The 24,241-nt window shown below is 36.2% G+C and overlaps 1 protein-coding gene across 1 annotated transcript in view; it reads right to left on the bottom strand.

The window, feature by feature from the left end:
* XAB2 (XPA binding protein 2) overlaps window positions 1-23,491 on the bottom strand; it is a 298,412-nt gene extending 274,921 nt beyond the window's left edge. Inside the window, 3 exon segments of the mRNA XM_053718092.1 lie at window positions 8,586-8,709; window positions 15,757-15,905; window positions 23,406-23,491. Coding sequence (XP_053574067.1) covers window positions 8,586-8,709; window positions 15,757-15,905; window positions 23,406-23,429 — 297 coding nt within the window. The 5' untranslated portion in view covers window positions 23,430-23,491.
* Window positions 23,492-24,241: the final 750 nt, after the last annotated feature.

Below are 24,241 nucleotides of genomic sequence, written 5' to 3'. Positions count from 1 at the left end.
TTAAGTGTTAGTGTAAGACAGGTTAGGTTTTTTTTTACAGGTAAATTTGTATTTATTTTAGCTAGGTAGTTAGTAAATAGTTAATAACTATTAAGTAACTATTCTACTTAGTTAAAATAAATACAAACTTAGCTGTGAAATAAAAATAAAACCTAAGATAGCTACAGTGTAACTATTAGTTATATTGTAGCTAGCTTAGGGTTTATTTTATAGGTAAGTATTTAGTTTCAAATAGGAATTATTTAGTTATTAATAGTAGGTTTTATTTAGATTTATTTTAATTATATTAAAGTTAGTGGGTGTTAGGGTTACGTTAGGGTTAGATTTAGGGGTTAATAACTTTAGTATATTAGCGGCAATTTTGGGGGCAGCAGATTAGGGGTTAATAACAGTAATGTAGGTTGCGGTGATGTTAGGGACAGCAGATAAGGGGTTAATAATATTTAACTAGTGTTTGCGATTACGGGAGTACGGCGGTTTAGGGGTTAATATGTTTATTCTAGTGGCGGCGATGTCCGGAGCGGCAGATTAGGGGTTAATATTTTTATTATAGTGTTTGTGATGCGGGAAGGCCTCGGTTTAGGGGTTAATAGGTAGTTTATGGGTGTTAGTGTACTTTTTAGCACTTTAGTTATGAGTTTTATGTTACGGCGTTGTAGCATAAAACCCATAACTACTGACTTTCAGTTTACGGTATAGGCTGTACCGCTCACTTTTTGGCCTCCCAGGCAAACTCGAAATACCGGCGCAAAGGAAGCCCCATTTAAAAGAAAGGACTTTTTGAAAGCTGCGGTAGTTACGTTGCGTTACGGCCAAAAAAGTGTGCGGTGCAGCTAAACCTGCAAGACACGTAATACCAGCGGTACTGAAAAAGAGCCTTAACACTGCTTTTTTACTCATACCGCAAAACTCGTAATCTAGCCGATAAATAATAAAGTAAGCACTCAGCGCCTCAACCGGACCAGCCAGGCAGAACAGGCGCCACGTGTCTGAAAAGGCCATGAGACAGAAGATCTGAGCCTAAGCAGGACCAGCCTGCAACAGGGTCATAACTGTCAAGCTGCCTAAATCCTCCATCAGAGGGGAAGAGAATAACAGACAAAACATAGGACTAACATGTCCCTTAACAACTTCCGCAGAAGTAAACAGCGAGAATCGATCCCAGAGAAAGTTCCCGAACATATAATCAAACATATAATAAAAATAAAAATCATCCTAACCGGATAAAAGAAAATATAAGGCAGCCCGTAGGCAAACTCCTAAGAAGAAACAGGCCTACCCACCGGACCAGCCAAACGGAACCCTGATCTCCAACAAAAACTGGGAAGGATCTCAACAACCGACAAACAGGAGATTACGCCATCCCCACATGTCTAATGAGGTGAACCATTCAAAGTAGAATACTGAGGATTCCCGTATCCGTTAAGGATAGGATCCTCTAATAACTCAAAAACGTGTCTGAGTAAAACGCGAAGGCGCGCTATTCTGTAATGAAAGGCACAACACTCAGGGACAGCTACACCCACAGGGAACTGTATAGGCCCACCCAAGGCCTGGAGACCCGTGAAAATCGGGCACGAGCACAAACGCAAATAAACGTCTGGGCTTTGCAGACGCATAATCGCCAAAAATATGTGAAAGCGAAAACGATCTGCAACCTCCGGGGGGGCACAAGCCGCCCTGCAAGGAGGGATAAGCTTAATCTGGGTTACCCGCATGTGTAGTAGTAGGGAGCGGTAGGGAACTCGCCTCTCGGAGGAACTCGCCTCTCGGAGGACAGAACCCCCAGAGGCGGATGGCTCAGCGGACCTTTGATTCCCCAAGCCCGAGGGACAAGGCGCTCTAATGGGGCATATCGAACATAACTAATTGACCTGTGTCAACGGGGCAAATTTGCATTCTTTACAAGTCGAAGAATCTGAATCTGAAATTTAAACAGTCTCAGCATCCTCCATAACTGGATAGAGAATATAATAATATGGTCTAAATAAAAATATAAATGGCACCTGACACCCACAATGGCTGGGGCACTCACCACCTCCTAGAACCAGACACTAGCAGACCCGAATTTCTCAGTCGCCACACGGTCAGGAATGCGGAAATGGAAGACCAGAACGTAAACACGTCCAGTTCCAAGGTGAACCGTACAGTCCAAAAAAAGCACGCCCAACCATAAGGTTGCGTCACTTCCAAAGCAGTGTTAATTTTGACAGCAAATTTCGATTTAGTCTTAGTTTTAGTCTTTTGACTAAAATGCCATTTTAGTTTTAGTCGTATTTTAGTCACCTGAATTGTTTTAGTTTTAGTCTAGTTTTAGTCAACTAAATCTCCAGTAGATTTTGGTCGACTAAAATCTAAGGCGTTTAGTTAAAGTGTAATGCATTATTTAAGCATTTCTCTATAATTTCCAAACTCATTATATACTCCAGGAGTAAACATCTAATAACCTGTTATTATTTATGGTATTAAGGTTTAACCCTTTCGCGACGGGGGTTAACTTGTCTACATCGGAACAACTGTTCCGATATAAACAAATTGAAATCTTGCGATCGTGCACGTGATCACGAGATTTCAATGATGGGATTGCGTCAGGGGGGCGTCCCTATGATGCTAGGCACGCCCTCCAGAACGCGATCCCATCAGGGAAGTGCCAGTGGCTTCAGGAAAGCCAAGCTGTTAGGATGTTGTATTTAAGGGTTAAACATGCAATACAGATACAGATTTAGCCGTTGTGATATATAACGTCTTTATAAAATTTAAAATGAAATAAAACAAATTTCATAAACAAACAGAAGTGCAACTTTAAAATATAAAAAAAAAAAAAACTGTAAACTGTATTGGCTGTAACGCCATTGCACATATTACCCAATTTAAAAACTTTAACAGTTCTCTGTTAATAATTAAAACAAGTATCAAGTAACACAACAAAAAGTTTGTGGAGCTAGCACAGGCACAACATAACTTAAAGTGAATGTAAATTTTGATGCTAAAGTGCCCGGTTTTTAAAAATTCAATTAAAAACAGGGGCACTTTAATTCATCAAAATTTACATTTCACTTGTATTGTGAAAAAATACTTACCTTTTACACTTGACAGCCGCTCCAGCTTCCCCCGGTCGTCGCAATCACGGCTCCCCCCCCCCCCCCCCGGGAGAATCAGTGTCTGATTCCACGCCGTGATTGAAGGAAGCCGATTCCTCATTTTAGACCCAGGAAGAGGCTTTGCGACGGGTGGAGAAAGCTGGAGCTGCTGTGAAGATTACAAAGTAAGTATTTTTTTACAACACAAGTAAAATGTAAATTTTGAATATTTAAAAACCGGGAACTTTAGCATCAAAATTTACATTCACTTTAAACCCATACTCGTGGGTTATTCTTATTTCTATAGGAAGAATAAATTGATTGTTCACAGATCGGAAACATTTTCGGTAACAGAATTAACACTGCTCTAGAACTTCCAAACTCATTATATAATCCTGGAGTAAAGGTTTATTAACCTTTTTTTATTTATGGTATTAAGGTTTGAACATGCAATACAGATTTAACAGATTTAACTGCTGTGGTATATAAGAAGATAGCCTTGCTTTTTTATTTTACAAAAGAGTAGTAAATAGATATGGATTGATTGTAACACTGTGCATAGAGAGTTAATTTTGACAGCAAATTTTTATTTAGTTTTAGTCATAGTCCTTTGACTAAAATGCCATTTTAGTCGTATTTTAGTCATCAGAATTTCTTTAGTTTTAGTGTCATTTTAGTCTAGTTGTAGTCGACGAAATTAACACTGTTCCAAAAGCCCCTATGTTCTAAGCCAAGAGCCCAGTTAACACTACACATATACAGATTGAATCACATAACAAACATGATTAAAAAAAAAAAAAAACTGTTCAATTATCCCCCTCGGGAGATATTAACCCTCGATTCCAAGAACCAAAGGAGCCTCACTGAGGCCCTATATTTTTTACTTAATAAGTCCCGCAGGATAGTACCTTACAGGAAACAAAAAAGATACAGTACATTCTGATGAAGTAACATGAAGCGATCTTACCGGAATCTACGCCCTGGAACAGGAACACGGCCCTTCAAGTGTGACGAATAGTAGCAGCGCCTCTGCCATGGACTTGAGAGAAGGAAGCAGGCAGCGAAGCAAAGTTCGACAACGCCGATTGCTTGTGGAGCTGTTAATATGAGTCGGGATGGTTTCGCAGAAATACTCTCCCTGCATTTCCGGACTCTTTTCATCCAGGCTCTCACTGAGAGGCTAACAGGATTACTTAAAACTCCCGTCCCATGTCGAAGAGTACTACCCTCCATAAGAGACAAAACAAACTTCTGACACTTCTCTACCAACCTCCTGGGACAAAAGGCAAAGAATGACTGGGGGATGAGGGGAGTGGGAGGAGTATTTAAGCATTTGGCTGGGGTGTCTTTGCCTCCTCCTGGTGGCCAGGTTCTTATTTCCCAAAAGTAATGAATGCAGCTGTGGACTCTTTCCATTTATGAAGAAAATGTATTGTTTTAAAAGATAGATCATCCCTTTATTACCCATTCCCCAGTTTTGCATAACCAACACAGTTATAATAATACACTTTTACCTCTGTGATAACCTTGTATCTAAGCCTCTGCAAACTGTCCCCTTATTTCAGTTCTTTTGACAGACTTACATTTTAGCCAATCAGTGCTGGCTCCTAGGAACTCCACGTGCGTGAGCACATTGTAATCTGTATTAAACACATGAACTAACACCCACTAGTGGCGAAAAACTGTCAAAATGCCCTGAGCTAACAGGCGGCCTTCAAGAGCTTAGAAATTAGCATATAAACCTCCTAGATTTAGCTTTCAACTAACAATACCAAAAGAACAAAGCAAAATTGGTGATAGAAGTAAATTGGAAAATTGTTTAAAATTAAATATTCCCTGTCTGAATAGAGAAAGTTTGCTTTGGACTAGACTGTCCCTTTAACCCTGCTCCATATGTCTTTAACTGCTGAGCCATTTCCACTGTATCTGTTAAAAGGAGCGACCATTTCCCCCCACCTGTGCTGAGCTGTTCTGCAGTTTTTAGATGCTGTTCATATTTAGGCCCTACTGTAGGACATTTTTTTAAGGGAGACAGCCACACGTATTATATATTTATTTTTTTTCTTTTCCAGGAGACCCAGCAACAACTAAATTAAAAATTAAATCAAAATTTTAACAAACGTGGTTATAAACAAAAGTGTTTTCCCCCCAAAACGCTAAAGATAAAAAAGAGGTTATCCTCATATAAAAAAAGACCTTTCAGTATAGTTAGCTAACGTTGAACCTTGAAAAAGCTGGAAGGTGAAACGTACATTGGATACAACATCATCCGTCACAAAACTCTAACTAGATTGTTTATTTCAGAGACGCTGAGGCTTTATACACACATCAAAAAATGTAGGATAATAAGGAAACTATTGATTCAATCAACCCACTTGCTAAACACAAAAGGAATAATCCACTCTTATATAAATGTGGGGGGTGCTCAATGCCAAAATATATAACACAAGAAAAAAGGGGAGAGAGAACCAGAGAAAGGCCTATGTCATTAATCTTTACAGCATGTTTATTTGACTTGTAATTGAGTATTTTAGAGTCAGAGAATATTTTTGTGGTGTGTGGATGCACGGAGCCCACCAGTTTTAATAATTGTGTGAGCACCACTGTAATATAGTTAATTGTTTTGAGGGACTGTGTTTCCCCTCTAGTTATATAGCAATTTTTGGTAGAACTCACACAATGGGACAGCCGATGCCGATTGCTCCATGACTGCATCACTGACATCTATCTTTTGATTTATTGGTAATTAGTGTCACTTGACTTTTGATTCAAGATTCTATCCATTTTGGATTTTTAGTTTTTTTTTTTTTTAAATATGTTTCTTATATTTTATTCGTATTAATAAATGTTAAGTTTTAGTATTAACCTGTGATATAGTCTCCTTCCCATATATTACTATAATTGAGTGCTCTGGTTCTCTCTTCCGTTTTTTTCTTTTGTTTTATACACACATCGCAGACTAGAGTCTTACAAGCACTCTTATAATCTTCAAAGCTTATTAAAGTTACTGTTACCCTGTGGTGATTGTTATGATTTGTTTTTCATTTCAATAAATTGGAACCCTCTGGATACCTTGGTTGATTAAAGGGACATAATACTCATATGCTAAATCACTTGAAACTAATGCAGTATAACTGTAAAAAGCTGACAGGAAAATATCACCTGAGCATCTCTATGTAAAAAAGGAAGATATTTTACCTCACAATCTCCTCAGCTCAGCAGAGTAAGTTCTGTGTAAAACAATATACTTCAGCTGCAGGTAAAAAAAAAGAAAAGAAAAAAAAAGAAGAAATGAACAGCAGCCAATCAGCATCAACAGTGCTGAGATCATGAACTCTTTTACTGTGATCTCATGAGATTTCATTGTAAACCTCCTTAAACTGAATAGGGAAATAAGATGAGTGTGCACGAAAGCTCACTCCTTTCGCTGTCCCGGGACAGGCATACTGATTTGCTAATTAGAAGTCCTTTACAATGGGATGTTGTGGCTACTGAGGAATTTTTGAGGTAAAATAACTTTCTTTTTTACATAGAGATGTTCAGGTGATATTTTCTAGTCAGCTTTTTACAGCTATGCTGCATCACTTTCAAGTGCTTCAACATTTGGGTATCATGGCCCTTTAATCATTTGCAAGCCTAAAGTAGAGCTATAAAAGCTCCAACGAGTGCAAGTACCACTCCTAGCAAACTTTTAATAAACTGTTTTAAACTTATTATACTATGGAACTTTCCTTATGTTTTATTTGAGGTGGACTCTATATAGAACATTTTTTTCTGGAAGAAGAATGCTACTATACAATCAAATTGGTAAGCATGGTGAGTGGTATTGTGCACCGTGTTACACATTCATTTTGTTTTTCAATGTAACTTCAATCCCATAAGCCTCTATGCATATAAATGGGCATTAATTCATGCCAGGTTATCACTTGTCTATTAAAACTTATATATGGGCTTTATTCAAAAGAGGGGCTTCTGGGCTTTAAAAAGGGGGCTTGGTGTCTCTAGACCTTTTGGATGTACTGTAAGGGTATGTACAGTGCATTAATGTATTTTTATTTTATTTTAAAATTGTCCTTACATTTTAAACCCCACATCATTTGAAAGAGAAGGCAGTTAGCTTTCAAATGGTGATTTAAGGGAGTTGAGCAAGAGGAGTTGTAATACCAACCCCCCCCCCCCCATCCAGATCGCTTAATGGTACATTAAACTGCTGCTGACTACAACTACAGAAACATGGTTACTGTGCAATAAAAACAATAGTGTAACACCCAGTGAATAAAATACACAATTGAGACACAATATCTCAATATAACCAAGAACAAATATAAAAAAGTGTTAATATATTACCCACAATATATATATATATATATATATATATATATATCATAACAAACCAAATGGATGATTGAAAAAAGTCCTTTTATTAAAGTGGTCCAACAATCTTCAATACTCAAATGAAAAAAGGAGAATACAGGATCATAGCGCAACACTATAACATAATAGACAATTCACTTTATAAGAACACTGGTACTCACGCACTGTAACATGGTTACTACTCCCCGAGATATTATTTTTCCTCTTGTGTCTGCAACTGTCTTCAAAGTCATTCTCTTATTTTAACCCCTTACAGGTATTAGAGAAGCTCTGCATCTTCACACTGGGCACCGCCATTTTGGAGCTTATGTTTGTTATGTGACTTTTAAACTGTGCAAAAAAGTAACTCTTTTGCTCTCTATTATGTGAGATAAACCAAAGCGAAGTGTACAGCTGTCAAAAAGCAGATATGTGAAAGTGCACTGCGAGCTACAAGATGGCGGAACCCAGTATAAAACGCAGAGCTTTAGCAGCTGGATTCTGTAATAAGTTAAAATAAGAGAACGGGTTTAAACAGAGCTGCAGGTACCATGTACCCAGCCGTTTAATGTCCCTTAAAGCCTTCTGGTCCTTCCCATCACTTCAGGATTGACAAGCCTTGTCTGGATTGGCTTCACTATTTTCACACTAGTAGGTTAATTCATTGCAAGGCCATAACAGAAAATTCTAGGAATTACAAGTTCAGTGTTCTCCCCAAGACCTTTTTAGCGGGTGCACCACCCGGCTAAAATTGTATTCAATATTAAACTAAAATTAGCTAATATTAAAAATGTTCAATGTGTATTGCTCAAATTTTATTAAATACGTTTATATTAAATTATGTAACTATTTTGTGCTTGACATAGCAGAAAATTATATAATATTATAAAATATTACACTGAAGGTATTTTATCTCCCTTTAACAAGAGCCATAGTTACCAGTCTGGTAGGAAACAAGGCAAGGAGGACAGTAACAAGGAGAGGCCATGAAAAACAATAAACATGAACCTTTGAGAATGAAACAAAATGGAGTGTGTTGGTCCATTTCCTGAACATTATATACATGTGCAAGAGTGCTGCAGCAGCATTTTTTTACAGAAGGGGGCGACAGTGAGTACAGATTAGCAACGTTATACACCTTTCTCTTCTTACCTTGTGCATGAAGACTAAAGCTCTCTCGTGACAGTTATTCACCTCTTCAAATGTTGGATCTGTGGGGCATTTCCTTTTCACTTGCTTCCTACGTTGCTTAAGATAGGCGTACCACAACTTGTAGCTAGAATGTAACCAACAAAAAACACCGAAAATAAAGAGGGGCCAAAAAATAAGATTAAACGTAAATATTATTTAAAGGGACATTTAATTCAGAGCGTGTCTCAGCAATTAAGCACTGCAATACAAAATAAAAATTTTGAAATTCTTTAAAATACTCTAATTTCATAAATGCCATTTATATGGTTTTTAAAAATCAAAAAGCAGTTCAGGAATAAACTTTTTGAAAAGCCTGGTGGGTTCCTCGTTCATGGTCTCCTTTGATAGGGCCAATTAGGGACAGATGTAAATAAGCTTGTGCTCTGATCTAATCAATCAATATATAAAATACTGCAGGCTCAGATGAGTTTTACCATACGTAAGAGGACATAAAACTAAAAAAAAATATATATATATATTGTGATTCATATAGAGCATACAATTTTAAACAACTTTCTAATTTACTTCTTTTATCAATTGTTCTTTGTTTTCTTGGTATCCTTTGTTGAAAAGCAGGGAGGCAAGCTCAGGAGGACGTGCACGTGTGTTTTACAAGAATGTTATACATCAGAAAGAGCACTAGATGGCAGCACTGTTTAATGTCATACAGAGCTTCAGACGTGCACTCTATCCATCTACATATCTCTTCAAAAAAGACTAACATGAGAATGAACACATTTGACAATAGAAGTAAACTGGAAAGTTTTTTTTAAATTATATTCTCTTTCTGAAACATGAAAGAAAAAATGTCCCTTTGAAGGGATAGTAAACACCTCGTAATTATCATCATCAACAGATTCAGCAGCACTAAAAACATAGGTTTAATATGCAAAGGTAGCATTTATAAGAAAGCAAGAGTTGCACTTTTGTAGATTTACTTACATGAAGGAGATCTACACCAGTGTTTCTAAACCGCGGTCCTCAAGTACCCCCAACAGGCCAGGTTTTCATTATATAGCTGAACTAGAGCACAGGTGAAGTAATCAGCTGATCAGTAACTATGGTTACTAACCTGCTCTCACACATCAGCTGATTATTTCACATGTGCTCTAGTTAAAGGGCCATGATACCCAAATGTTGAAACACTTGAAAGTGATGCAGCATAGCTGTAAAAAAGCCGACTAGAAAATATCACCTGAACATCTGTATGTAAAAAAGAAAGATATTTTACCTCAAAATGTCCTGAGTATTCAAACCCCATTGCAAAGAACTTTAAGCAGCAAATCAGTATGTCTGTCCCGGGACAGGCAAGGGAGTGAGCTTAGATGCACTCTCTTGTTATTTCCCTATTCAGTTTAAAGGGACATTGTACCCAAAAAAATTATTTTGTGATTCAGTTAGAGCATGCAATTTTAAGCAACTTTCTAATTTACTCCTATTATCAATTTTTCTTTGTTCTCTTGCTATCTTTATATGAAAAAGAAGGCATCTAAGCTTTTTTCTTGGTTCAGCACTCCGGACAGCAGTTTTTGATTGGTGGATGAATTTATCCACCAATCAGCAAGGACAACCTAGGTTGTTCACCAAAAATGGGCCGGCATCTAAACTTACATTCTTGCATTTCAAATAAAGATACCAAGAGAATAAAGAACATTTGATAATAGGAGTAAATTAGAAAGTTGCTTAAAATTGCATGCTCTATCTGAATCACGAAAGAAATTTTTTGGGTACAGTGTCCCTTTAAGGAAGTTTACAATGAAATCTCATGAGATCACAGTAAAAGATTTCATGACCTCAGCACTGCTGATGCTGATCGGCTGCTGTTTATTTCTTCATATTCTTTTTATTTTTTTTACCTGCAGCTGAGCAGCAGTTGAGTATAACTTTTTATACAGAACTTACTCTGCTGAACTGAGGAAATTGTGAGGTAAAATATCTTCCTTTTTTACATAGAGAAGCTTAGGTGATATTTTCCTGTCAGCTGTTTACAGTTATGCTGCATCAGTTTGAAGTGATTTAGCATATGAGTACTATGTCCCTTTAAGCTATAATGAAAACTGGGTCAGGACAGCTAGGCTCATATGCTAAATTACAAGACACTTCTGTTTTCTTGCTATAGAATAACATATGAGTCAATCGTTCATCTCTACTAAAAAATCATCTATCTCACTTAACTTAGTGGAACTAAATTTCAAGATACTATCCAGATGGTATTTAACTCCACATAGATTATGCAAAATTTTTCCGTCAGTGTCGCCTCTTTGTTGGAGACACTGTGGAGAAATAGGAACCATGACCCATATCTGGTGGTCATGCCCAAAACTGAGACCTTTCTGGGACCAGATAAACACTTACATTAGAGACGTAATAAAACTTGACATAACACTTAACCCCTCCATGATACTACTGAATCAAACCCCTAACTTAGGTTGTGTATATAGAGGGAAATTATTATCCTGCATGATAACCTGCGCGAAAAGACTGATCCCTAGAAAGTGGAAGAAATTAGAGATTCCTAGTCTAGAACAGTGGATATCGGAGGTCACTATGGTACTAAAGCTAGAAAAAATGTACTATAGCTATATAGGGGAAAAAAACTTCATTCTGGAGGTAATATTCTTCTGGGAACAGGACCCAGCAAACATTGGTTAAACAGAGTGGACAGTGTCATGGGTCAAACATATTGAACGGGTGATGGAGTTAATTGTAAAAGAGGATTTATATAACCACATAATGGATCGCATAGATATAAACTATATAAATGTATTTGCCTCTCTTTTCTTCTCTTTCTCTTATTTCCTTTTCCTTTTCTTTCTCTTTTGTTTAATATAAAGTCTAAGAGGATGTAATAACAATGCTGATATTCTACAAATGTTGGAGTGTATTGTGATAATAGATTATTTGTTTTCTTTTCTGTACAAAACCAATTGAAAATTTAATAAAAACATATATTTCAAAAAAAAAAAAAGAATAACATATGAGTCAAGCCTAAACATTTTTAAAATAAAATAACTTCTTGTTTGCTGCAAATGTTTTTCAATAGCCAAACTCCACCCACTACCTCCATTATTTGGAGGAGCCAATCTAGGCTCTATTCTGCAGCTAACAAGACTCGTCACAGCTCTATTGTTAGTATAGAGGGCATTGTTTTGCAGTCTGTTATCTGTTAAAGCCAAATAGGAAAATACATGTAGCAAGGTTAGCCTTGTGAAGCCTGCAGTGTGCTTTTTCAGAATTAAAAAAGCCACAATTTTCTGAGCTACAAATTACATAAAGGCGGGAGGGTAAAATAAATAATGAAAAGTTATTTTACAACTAACAAATAAACCTTTCATAGTAAAATCTCAAGGAGTTTACTGTTTCTTTGACTATGATGGAAACGCTCCAGCCTAATGAGAAGAAATTCCTAAAAAAAAAAAAAAAAAAAACCACAACAAAATCTGCCAACTTTTTGTTTTTAGGGAGTGATTAAAGTGATGGTAAACTCGCCCCTTTATAAAAACAGATCCAGAATGTTAATGATATTTTAGACGGAGTTCAATTCATCACTTGTAATAAAGATGCGCTATAATTTACTTTTTAATATATATTTGAAATTCAAATACCCTGTGCTCCGCCGCCCACTTCTAAAGTCAATTTTCTGTGAGAAAAAACAGTTTTTTGTTCTCCATATAGCACTCTCCCCATATGGCGCCTTTTGTTGTAGCTAGAGTGCTGATTGGACAATTCAAAAGGTTAGCGCTCAGAAAAATTTACTTTTGAAGTGGGCAGCAGATTACAGGATATTTGAATTTCTGATTTACATTAAAAAGTAAGTTATAGCGCATCTTTATTACTGATGTATAAAACTCCATCTAAAATATTACAAACTTTGCAGATCTGATTTTAAAAAGCGACAGTCTACTTGAAAAATGTTAGTGTAAAAAGATAGATAATTCCTTTATTACCCATTCCCCTGTTTTGCATAACCAACACAGTTATATTAATATACTTTTTATCTCTGTGATTCCCTTGTATCTAAGTCTCTGTAGACTGCACTCTTATTTCAGTTACTTTGACAGACTTTGCATTGTAGCCAATCAGTGCTGATTCATAAATAACTCCACGGAAGTGAGCACAATATTATCTATACGGCACACATGAACTAATGCTGTCTAGCTGTGAAAAACTGTCAAATGCGTTCAGATAAGAAATGGCCATCAAGGGCTTAGAAATTAGCATATGAGCCTACCTAGGTTTAGCTTTCAACTAAGAATATCAAGCGAACAAAGCAATTTTGATGATAAAAGTAAATTGGAAAGTTGTTTAAAATCACGTGCATCTGAATCATAAAAGTTTAATTTTAACTAGACTGTCTCTTTAAAAGGCAAACAAAAGTCAAAGTGAAAGTTTCATGATTCAGATAAAATCTGCAATTTAAAAACATTTCAAAATACTTTTGTTATGAAAATGTGTATATTCTTTGTATATGCACACTTTCTGAGGCTCCAGCTCCTACTGAGCATGTGCAAAACTGCACAGTATATATGTATATGCATTGTGTAATTGGCTGATGGTTGTCACATGATACAGGGGGGAAGGAAAATTGGATTAACTTTAAAATTTGCCGGAAAATATTTTACTACTGCAATGTCTTTTTACTATGTATTGTACAAATGTACTATATTTTGTGGTCCTTTAAACTTTCCTGATTTAGATATAATACTGCAATGTTAAACAGATATGAAACCCAATTTTTTTTCTTTCATAATTCAGGCAGAACAGGCAATTTTAAAGGGCCACTAAACCCAAAATCGTTCTTTCATGATTCAGATAGAACATACAAATTTAAACAACATTACAATTTACTTCTATTATTTATTTTGCTTCATTTTTTAGATATCCTTATTTGAAGAAAAAGATAATTGAAGAAAATTAGAAAGATGTTTAAAAATGCATTCTCTTTCTAAATCATGAAAGAAAAAATGTGGGTGTCATGTCCCTTTAAGCAACTTTCTAATTTACTCCTATTATCATTTTTTCTTCATTCTCTTTATCTTTATTTGAAAAGCAGGAATGTAAGGCTTAGGAGTTGGCCCATTTTTGGTTCAGCAACTAGCTAGCGCTTGCTGATTGGTGGGTAAATGAAGCCACCAATCAGCAAGCGCTACCCAGGGTACACAGAATAATTACAATTGATAATAGGAGTAAATTAGAAAGTTGCTTAAAATTGCCTGCTCTGTCTGAATCATGAAAGAAAAAATTGGGGTTTCATAGGAAACGTTTTATTTTACTTCTATTATCAAATTTACTTTGTATCATTTGTAGAAAAGCATACCCAGATAAGCTCAGGTGCAGCGATGGAAGCTAGCTGGTGATTGGTGGCTACGCATATATGCCTCTTGTCATTGGTTCACCAGATGTTTTCAGCCTGGTCCCAGTAGTACATTGCTACTAGTACCTACAGCTGATTTAAAGGGACAGTCAACAGCAGAATTTTTGTTGTTTAAAAAGATAGATAATCCCTTAAAGGGATATAATACTCATATGATAAATCACTTGAAACTTATGCAGTATACCTGTAAAAAGCTGACAGGAAAATATCACCTGAGCATCTCTATGTAAAAAAGGAAGATATTTACCTCACAAGTTCCTCAGCTCAGCAGAGTAAGTTCTGTGTAAAAAGTTATACTCAGCTGCTCCCAGCTGCAGGTAAAAAAATAAAAAAAATGAAGAAATGTACAGCAGCCAATCAGCATCAGCAGTGCTGAGGTCATGAACTCTTACTGTGATCGCATGAGATTTCACTTAACTCTCATGAGATTTAATAGTAAGCTGAATAGGGATATAATATGAGAGTGCACGAGGCTCATCCCCTAAACTGTCCCAGGACAGACATTAATATGCTGCTTAGAAATCCTTTACAATGGGATGTGGCTACTGAGAAACTTTTGAGGTAAAATATCTTTCTTTTTTTACATAGAAATGTTCAGGAGATATTTTCTAGTCAGCTTTTTACAGCTATTATGCATCACTTTCAAGTGTTTAAACATTTGGGTATTATGGCCCTTTAATTACCCATTCCCCAGTTTTGCAAAACCAACACAGTTATAATAATACACGTTTTACCTCTGTAATTACCTTGTATCTAAGCTTCTGCTGACTGCCCCCTTATTTCAGTTAATTTGACAGACTTGCATTTTAGCCAATCTGTGCTCACTTCTAGGTCACTTCACGTGCATGAGCTCAATGTTATCTATATGAAACACATGAACTAACGCCCTCTAGTGGTCAAAATGTATTCAGATTAGAGGCAGTCTTCGAAGTCTAAGAAATTAGCATATGAACCTCCAAGGTTTAGCTTTCAACTAAGAATACCAAGAGAACAAAGCAACATTGGTGATAAAAATAAATTGGGAAGTTGTTTAAAATGACATGCCCTATTTAAATCATGAAAGGTTTTTTTGGACTTGACTGTCCCTTAAACAATGTGTTTAACCCCTATGCAAACAATAGTGCAATAACTAAATGCTATACCACTCTACACATTTTGTTTCCACTTTGATAAACAGCAGACAAAATAAAGTCATAAATCTCCTTAATCAATAAATTGGCATTTAAACTAAATTAAAAGTATGCAACATTGGTTTCTTTTTCTGTATGAAGTTTATAAGGCAATGCTCTTTACCGATGTTTGGAAAAATAATTAAAAATCATTGTTCAAAGTTATCTCTGAAATTGAACATCTGTCAAGACTAAAGTCAACATTCATGTTATTTCTTAAAGGGACACTCAGGTTTTATTAAATTTTCATGATTCAGATACAGCATGTAATTTTAAACAACTTTCCAATTTACTTCCATTAAAAAAAATGTGCACAGTCTTTTATATTTACACTTTTTTTGAGTCACCAGCTCCTACTGAGCATGTGCAAGAACTCAGACTATACGTATATGCATTTGTGATTGGCTGATTGCTATCACATGGTACAGGGGGAGTGGAAATATACATAACTTTAAAATGTGTTAGAAAAGAATCTACTACTCATTTGAAATTCAGAGTAAATGCTATTGTATTGTCTTGTTACCTTGCATTTGTTGATTATGCAAATCTGCTGTGTTTACTGGTCCTTTAAATTAAACAACACACTTACCTTCCTGGCAGCTCCTTTAGCGCTCTCTCGTACACCATGTTAAGCGCATGTGCTGGCCCAGATGCCTTGCACTCAATATATCGCATCCAGCACTTAACCGAATAGGGATTGCGCAGAATCTCTTCCTCATATTGGAGATCATCCTCCTCCTGCACACAAACAATAATCAATCTCTCTTAATACAGTAGACAAACGTGTTAAGGGGAAAACAAATTTGATCAATTAAAGGGACACTAAACCCAATTTTTTTCTTTCATGATTCAGATAGAGCATGTAATTTTAAGCAACTTTCTTATTTACTCCTATTATCAATTTTCTTCGTTCTCTTGCTATCTTTATTTTTTAAAAAGCAGGAATGTAAAGCTTAGGAGCCGACCCATTTTAGGTTTAGCACCCGGGATAGCGCTTGCCTATTGGTGGCTACATTTGGCCACCAATAAGCAAGCGTAACCCAAGGTTTTGAACCAAAAATGGCCCGGCTCCTAAACTTTATATTCCTGCTTTTTAAATAAAGATAGCAAGAGAACGAAGAAAAATTGATAATAGGAGTAAATTAGAAAGCTGCTTAAAATTGCATGCTCTAGCTGAATCATGAAAGAAAAATTTTGGGTTTAGTGTCCCTGTAAGTATAATTCATAACTAAGTGCCATGGTGCACATTTATTTATTTTAAATCGGGATCAGGGCCGTGTTTTGGCCTAGCCCTAGTAGGCCTGTGACTAGGGTTGCATGTTTTTTTGGAAGGGCAGCAGATTTTGAGAAGCTGTTCAATCAATAACCCCTTATTGCCTGGGTGGTGTATGACCTGCCTATGCTTCTCGGGCAAATAGGAGCTAAAATTGTTGCGGGTCGAGGGGTTTAAACAGCTTTGCCAGTGCCTAGGGCTGCACAAAAGCTAAATATGCAACGGATATGGATCCTTGTTTATTTAGTGGTAAACTATTATTTTTCATTGTCCCATTTTTTTTACTTATTTTTTAGCAAACTGCACTGATTGCAAATTTTCATGATGTCACTAATGGGTCAATAAAGGAATAGAAAATTAGAAAAATTAAATCCTAAAATGGATGTGGCATTTTATATATAAAACTGACTGACTGACTCATCAACGCCTAACTCAAACCGTTTAACCTAGGAATGAGAAATTTGGAAGGTATGTTGTTTTCATGACGTAGGCACCCACTAAGGAAGGATTTTTGGAATTGTGTCCCTAAGGGGGTGAAAAAGGGGGGTGCATTTTTTTATGAGGCTATCTATATCTCAAAAACCGATGGATGTTACAGACGTGAAAAATTGTATTTAGATTCTCCTTTAAAAATAAAGAAACACATGTTTTACCATTTCCCAAAAATCCACTTAAGGGGGTGAAAATGTGGGGGTGATTTATGAGGATACCTATATCTCAAAAACCGACAATGTTACAGACGTGAAAATTGGTATTTAGATTCTCCTTGAAAAATAAACACGTTTTACCATTTCCCCAAAATCCACTTAAGGGGGTCAAAAGGGGGGGGGGGCTGATTTATGAGGAAACCTATATCTCAAAAACCAAAGATGTTACAGATGTGAATATTGGTATTTAGATTAAGATAATTAACTAAAACTCAAGAAGTTCATGTCAGCACGTGTGCAACCCGAACGGGCACACGTGAGGGCACATGTCGTTGCGAGTGGTCAGGTTTTTCGCTATTTTTTGCAAATCACAAAATCCATGCGAGCGAAGCCGCGGGCAACAGTTAGTATATATATATATATATATATATATATATATATATATATATATATATATATACACACACAAATAAAATACACTGAGAAAGTGTGATAATGTTAGCATGTAAAGACATCACATTTATATTGCTGGTGATATGGCTATATGTTCATGTAAATTCCTGTATTTAAAGTGATGGTAAAGTTTCCAATTTGTATAATCAGATCCGAAATGGAAACGATAATTTAGATGGACTTTAATTCATCCATTGTAATGAAGATTTGCTATATCTTTTTAATATAGCAATTGAATTCTAATGATTTTGACTGTTCTACAGTCGGCACACCGTGTGAGTGCCGTATGGCTAGAGCGCCGATTGGACAACAGTCAAGACCGTTAGCTCTCAAAAAAAAATTACTTTTTAAGTGGACAGCCTTGAAGCGGGGTATTAGAATTTCAATGCCTGATTAAAAAGTAGGTTAAAGCCCATTTTTATTACTGTGGATGAATTAAAGTCCATATAAAATATTGTTTCCATTCCGGATCTGATTATACGAATTGGAAACTTTATCATTACTTTAAAGGGACATTAAACCCCAATTTTTTCTTTCATGATTCAGATAGAGAATACAATTTTAAACAACTTTCTAATTTACTTCTATGATCTAGTTTGCTTTATTCTCTTGATATTCTTTCCTGAAAAGCATATCTAGATAGGCTCAGTAGCTGCTGATCGGTGGCTGCACATAGATGCCTCATGTGATTGGCTGACCCATGTGCATTGCTATTTCTTCAACAAAGGATATCTAAAGAAATAAGCAAATTAGATAATGGAGGTAAATTGGAATGTTGTTTAAAATTGTATTCTCTGTCTGAATCATGAAAGAAAATACTTGGGTTTAATGTCCCTTTAACTCTGAATGTTTAAACAGTAAAAGGGTCGATGTTAAAGTGAAATAAAACCCCAAAATTTTCTTTCATGATTCAGATAGAACACACAATCTTAAACAACTTTCCAATTAACTTTTAGCATAACGTTTTCTTGTTATCCTTTGTTGAAAAGCAGGAAGGTAAGCTCAGGAGTGTTCACGTGTCTTCAGCAATTAATGGCAGCAGTTTTGCTACAATGTTATACATGAGCAAGAGCACTAGATGGCAGCACTATTTCCTGTCATGTAGTGCTCCAGACGTGTGCACACTACCTATCTAGATATCGCTTTAACAAAGAACACCATGAGAATGAAGCAAAATCCTGTCATGTAGTGCTACAGACGTGCACACTACCTATCTAGATATCTATTCAACAAAGAATAGCAAAAAAAACAAAGCAAATTTGATAACAGAAGCAAATTGGAAACTTTTTTAAAATTGTACTATAGTCTATCTGAATCATGAAAGAATTTTTTTTGAGTCTCATGTCCCTTTAACCCCTTAGTGACCAGACCACTTTTCCATTTTCTGTCTGTTTGGGACTAGGGCTATTTTTACATTTTTGCGGTGTTTGTGTTTAGCTGTAATTTTCCTCTTACTCATTTACTGTACCCACACATATTATATACCGTTTTTCTCGCCATTAAATGGACTTTCTAAAGATACCATTATTTTCATCATATCTTATAATTTACTATAAAAACAAATGATAAAATATGATGAAAAAATGGAAAAAACACACTTTTTCTAACTTTGACCCCCAAAATCTGTTCCACATCTACAACCACCAAGAAACACCCATGCTAAATAGTTTCTAAATTTTGTCCTGAGTTTAGAAATATCCAATGTTTACATGTTCTTTGCAAGTTATAGGGCAATAAGTACAAGTAGCACTTTGCTATTTCCAAACCATTTTTTTTCAAAATTTGCATAAATTACATTGTAACACTGATATCTGTCAGGAATCCCTGAATAACTCTTCACATGTATATATTTTTTTTTAGTAGACAACCGAAAGTATTGATCTAGGCCCATTTTGATATATTTCATGCCACCATCTCACGGCCAAATGCGATCAAATAAAAAAAATTGTTAACTTTTTCACAAACTTCAGGTTTCTCATTGAAATTATTTACAAACAGCGTGTGCAATTATGGCACAAATAGTTGTAAATGCTTCTCTGGGATCTCCATTGTTCAGAAATAGCAGACATATGGCTTTGGCATTGCTTTTTGGTAATTAGAAGGCCGCTAAATGCCGATGGGCACCACACTTGTATTATGCCCAGCAATGACAGGGTTACTTAGATAACTTGTAGTGAGCTTGCAGGGTTAATTTTAGCTTTAGTGTAGAGTTTTTTTTTTTATATATATATTTTTTTTATATATATATTTTTTTTATATATATATATATATATATATATATATATATTTATTTTGCAGTGATGGATCCCTCCTTAACCCCAACCTATCTGATCCTCCTCATACAGCTCTCTAACCCTCCCCCCTCTACCTATTTTCCACCATCTTGGGTACTAGCAGCTGTCTGCCAATACCCAGTTTCCTCAAAACAATGGCTTCTTTATTAAAAAAATCTTAATTTTCTGTAGTGTAGCTGCCCCCCCCCCAAACTCCCCCTCCCCGATCCCTTTACAAACATTAATTTCCCTCTCCCTCAATCAACTTAGCGTAGTGTGCGAACGCACCCGGCCCCCACCCCCCCCCCCCCCCCTGCGCGCTCTTGATGACTTGCGAGCACTGTCCCTCTAACGATGGGCTGGGCCGCCCACCTGCATCCCTGCTCTGGCTTCCACCCACCAACGATCGGCACCATCGCTGGCCGATGCAGAGAGGACCACAGAGTGGCCTTCTTTGCATTGGTGTGCTTAAAAAGGGTATTGCAGTGATGCCTCAAGGATGGGGGCGGGATCGCGTGTGGGTGCATGTATGGGTGCAAGCGGGCGGGCGGGCGGGTACCCTACACTATGGAACAAGTGTAAGGGGGGAGAAGGTGGGACTCTGTGGGAGAGAGGGTGGGAATAAAATATATTAAGCGATCTGGGAGAGGGTGGGGGGTTGGGTGTTGAGGGGGGGCAGCTACACTACAGAAAATCATTTTGCTTTTTTTAAATTAATAAAATACATATTTGATTTCAAACTGGGTACTGGCAGACAGCTGCCAGTACCCAATATGGCGCACAATAAGGTAGAGGGGGGGGGGTAGAAAGCTGTTTGGGGGGGGGATCAGGGAGGTTGGAGGCTAAGGTGGGATCCTACACAGCAGAATGATTATTATTTTTTTTATTATTTTTAAAAAAACTAAAAAATGTATTTTAGTACTGGCAGGCTTTCTGCCAGTACTTAAGATGGCGGGGACAATTGTGGGGTGGGGGAGGGAAAAGAGCTGTTTGGGAAGGATCAGGGGGTGGGATGTGTCAGGTGGGAGGCTGATCTCTACACTAAAGCTAAAATTAACCCCTTCACTGCTAGACATAATACACGTGTGATGCACAGCGGCATTTAGCGGCCTTCTAATTACCAAAAAGCAACGCCAAAGCCATATATGTCTGCTATTTCTGAACAAAGGGGATCCCAGGAGAAGCATTTACAACCATTTGTGCCATAATTGCACAAGCTGTTTGTAAAAAATTTCAGTGAGAGACCTAAACTTTGTGAAAAAGTAAAAAAAATTTTTTATTTGATAGCATTTGGCGGTGAAATGGTGGCATGAAATATACCAAAATGGGCCTAGATCAATACTTTGGGTAGTCTACTACACTACAGCTAAAATTAACCCTACAAGCTCCCTAATTAACCCCTTAACTGCTGGGCATATTACACATGTGGTGCACAGCGGCATTTAGCGGCCTTCTAATTACCAAAAAGCAACGCCAAAGCCATATATGTCTGCTATTTCTGAACAAAAGGGACCCCAGAGAAGCATTTACAACCATGTGTGCCATAATTGCACATGCTGTTTGTAAATAATTTCAGTGAGAAACCTAAAATTGTGAAAAATGTAAAAAAAAATTTAAATTTGATCGCATTGGGCGGTGAAATGGTGGTATGAAATATACCAAAATGGGCCTAGATCAATACTTGGGGTTGTCTACTACAGTACACTAGCATTTACAACCATTTATGCCATAATTGCACAAGTTGTTTGTAAATAATTTCCGTGAGAAACCTAAAGTTTGTGAAAAATAATTGTGAAAAAGTGAACGATTTTTTTTATTTGATCGCATTTGGCGGTGAAATGGTGGCATGAAATATACAAAAATGGGCCTAGATCAATACTTTGGGATGTCTTCAACAAAAAAAATATATATATATATATATATATATATATATATATATATATATATGTCAAGGAATATTCAGGGATTCCTGGAAGATATCAGTGTTCCAATGTAACTATCGCTAATTTTGAAAAAAAGTGGTTTGGAAATAGCATAGTGCTACTTGTATTTATTGCCCTATAACTTGCAAAAAAAGCAAAGAACATGTAAACATTGGGTATTTCCAAACTCAGGACAAAATTTATAAACTATTTAGCATGGGTGTTTTTTGGTGGTTGTAGATGTGTAACAGATTTTGGGGATCAAAATTAGAAAAAGTATGTTTTTTTTCCCAATTTTTCCTCATATTTTATAATTTTTTAAATAGTAAATTCTAAGATATGATGAAAATAATGGTATATTTTGAGAGTCCATTTAATGGCGATAAAAACGGTATATAATATGTGTGGGTACAGTAAATGAGTAAGAGGAAAATTACAGCTAAACTCAAACACCGCAAAAATGTAAAAATAGCCTTGGTCTGAAACGGACAGAAATGGAAAAGTGGTCTTTCTAATTTACTCCTAGTATTAATGTTTCTTTGTTCTTGTTATCTTTATTTAAAAAGCAGGAATGTAAAGCTTAGAAGTCGGACCATTTTTGGTTCAGAACCTGGGTTATTTTCAGGTTTATTTGTGTATATGAAGTAGGTGGTTTTGTGCTTTTAAACCACAGCCTATTACAATGGGTTGAGCTTCAGGTAATATCCTAGCTTGTTATGTTATCACTTTATGTACACAGACTTGCTTCCATATCTTATATTTGTCTAGAAAACCAAAGCTCAATACTTAGAGAGAACACTAGAAACTTATTTTATTACTTCACTATCATGCCCCCCCCACTGAGAGTGTACTCTTTTCTGCTGGCTGTGTTTACTTATTCAATAGAATAAACTCCAGTATAGAAACTTTCAGTATAGGTTGGGATACAACAAGTTAATACAGCTATTTCAAATGCCAAAATGGGGATGAAGAAGCTACTTGTAAACAACTTAAAACACTCCACCAGGTATTGTAAACAATTTAAAACACTCCAGCAGGTAAAATGACTTACACACTTATAAGTTACACATGCTGCAGGGAGGAATATGAATAGTGCTGTCCAGAAACAATACATGTTCCTCCCTGCACACCCTGCAGCATGTGTAACTCATAAGTGTCCAGGAAAACATGGCAGAGATGGCAACCCTACCTGGAGGAGCCAACCAGGGATTTATTCCCAGATAACAAAAGCAATCCGCTGTCATAAAGTTAGTATAGAGTGAATTGTTTTGCAGTTGTTAGCATATAAAATCAATTAGGGATAGATATGTAGCAGAGTTAGCAGGATGCACTTCGCTGACTGAGAATTAGAAATTGCTCAATTTTTAGAGCTAAAGTACATAAAGTAAGAGGGCAAAATAAATTATACTTTATTACAAAATTGTTAAATTACACATAACTAAACACTTTATATAAAAAACTTAATGTATTTACAACAGCGTACTTATTAAAACACCAACATATCTTAATAGTTTAGGAGTCCTATTTGATACAGCACTGTGTAAATGTGTATTAGTTTATACGCCCTTCCTAAAGTTATATGTAAATATAGCAATACAAAAGGCATTTGTAATTCCCGTTGGCTTTACAATCTAATATCTAACAGTGTTTAGTTGTAATGCCAAACTCACAATTGCTATCAGCTTCTCCGGCATTTTATTCTCAGCTCCCACGATCAGACACAACTCAAATGCGTCGCAAAATTATGACATCATAGCCAAACACTAACCCCAAATCGTCAATTTTGCTACACCTCTTTTTTTTTTTTTTTTTTTCTTTGAGTGTGATTTTGCCATTTTGGTTTATCCAGTTGCCCTTATTTAGCGGACATCTTGTTTTGGGCATATTATAAACACTACAATCGTCGCGTTCTCGTGATATATGTAATTTTTATGATGGCAAATGTTATCTGCAAATGATGCAACCGGCCGCCATCTTTTATAAGGGCAATGGTTAGGTATTATTTCTTTTAGAGTCGTCCATTTACAAATCCTAGCAGCTATTTACTGTATATATTTTGTGTCTGCTTATGTGTAGTTTTAGTTTTGAGTGTGATATAACACATTGTGGGGCTATAAGCAACATCTATGTTAATATGATATATATATATATATATATATATATATATATATATATATATATATATATATATATATATATATATATATATATATATATATATGTTTTAATTAGGAAAAAAGCCTAGAAATTATACAAATTTAAATGTATTGCTAAGGGGATGTTTCTGCTGTAGCTTTAATTGAAAACATTTAAAGGGACAGTCAAGACCAAAAAAAACTTTCATTTTTCAAATAGGGCATGTAATTTTAAACAACTTTCCAATTTACTTTTATCAACAATTTTGCTTTGTTCTCTTGGTATTCTAGTTGAAAGCAAACCTAGGGAGGCACATATGATAATTTTTAAGCCCTTGAAGGCCGCCTCTATTTTATTTACTTTTCACAGC

This window comes from Bombina bombina, chromosome 6 (assembly GCF_027579735.1).
Source record: "Bombina bombina isolate aBomBom1 chromosome 6, aBomBom1.pri, whole genome shotgun sequence".
NCBI lineage: Eukaryota > Metazoa > Chordata > Amphibia > Anura > Bombinatoridae > Bombina > Bombina bombina.
The sequence above is the reverse complement of the archived record's forward strand: the minus strand, read 5'-3'. Positions and strand labels throughout refer to the sequence as shown.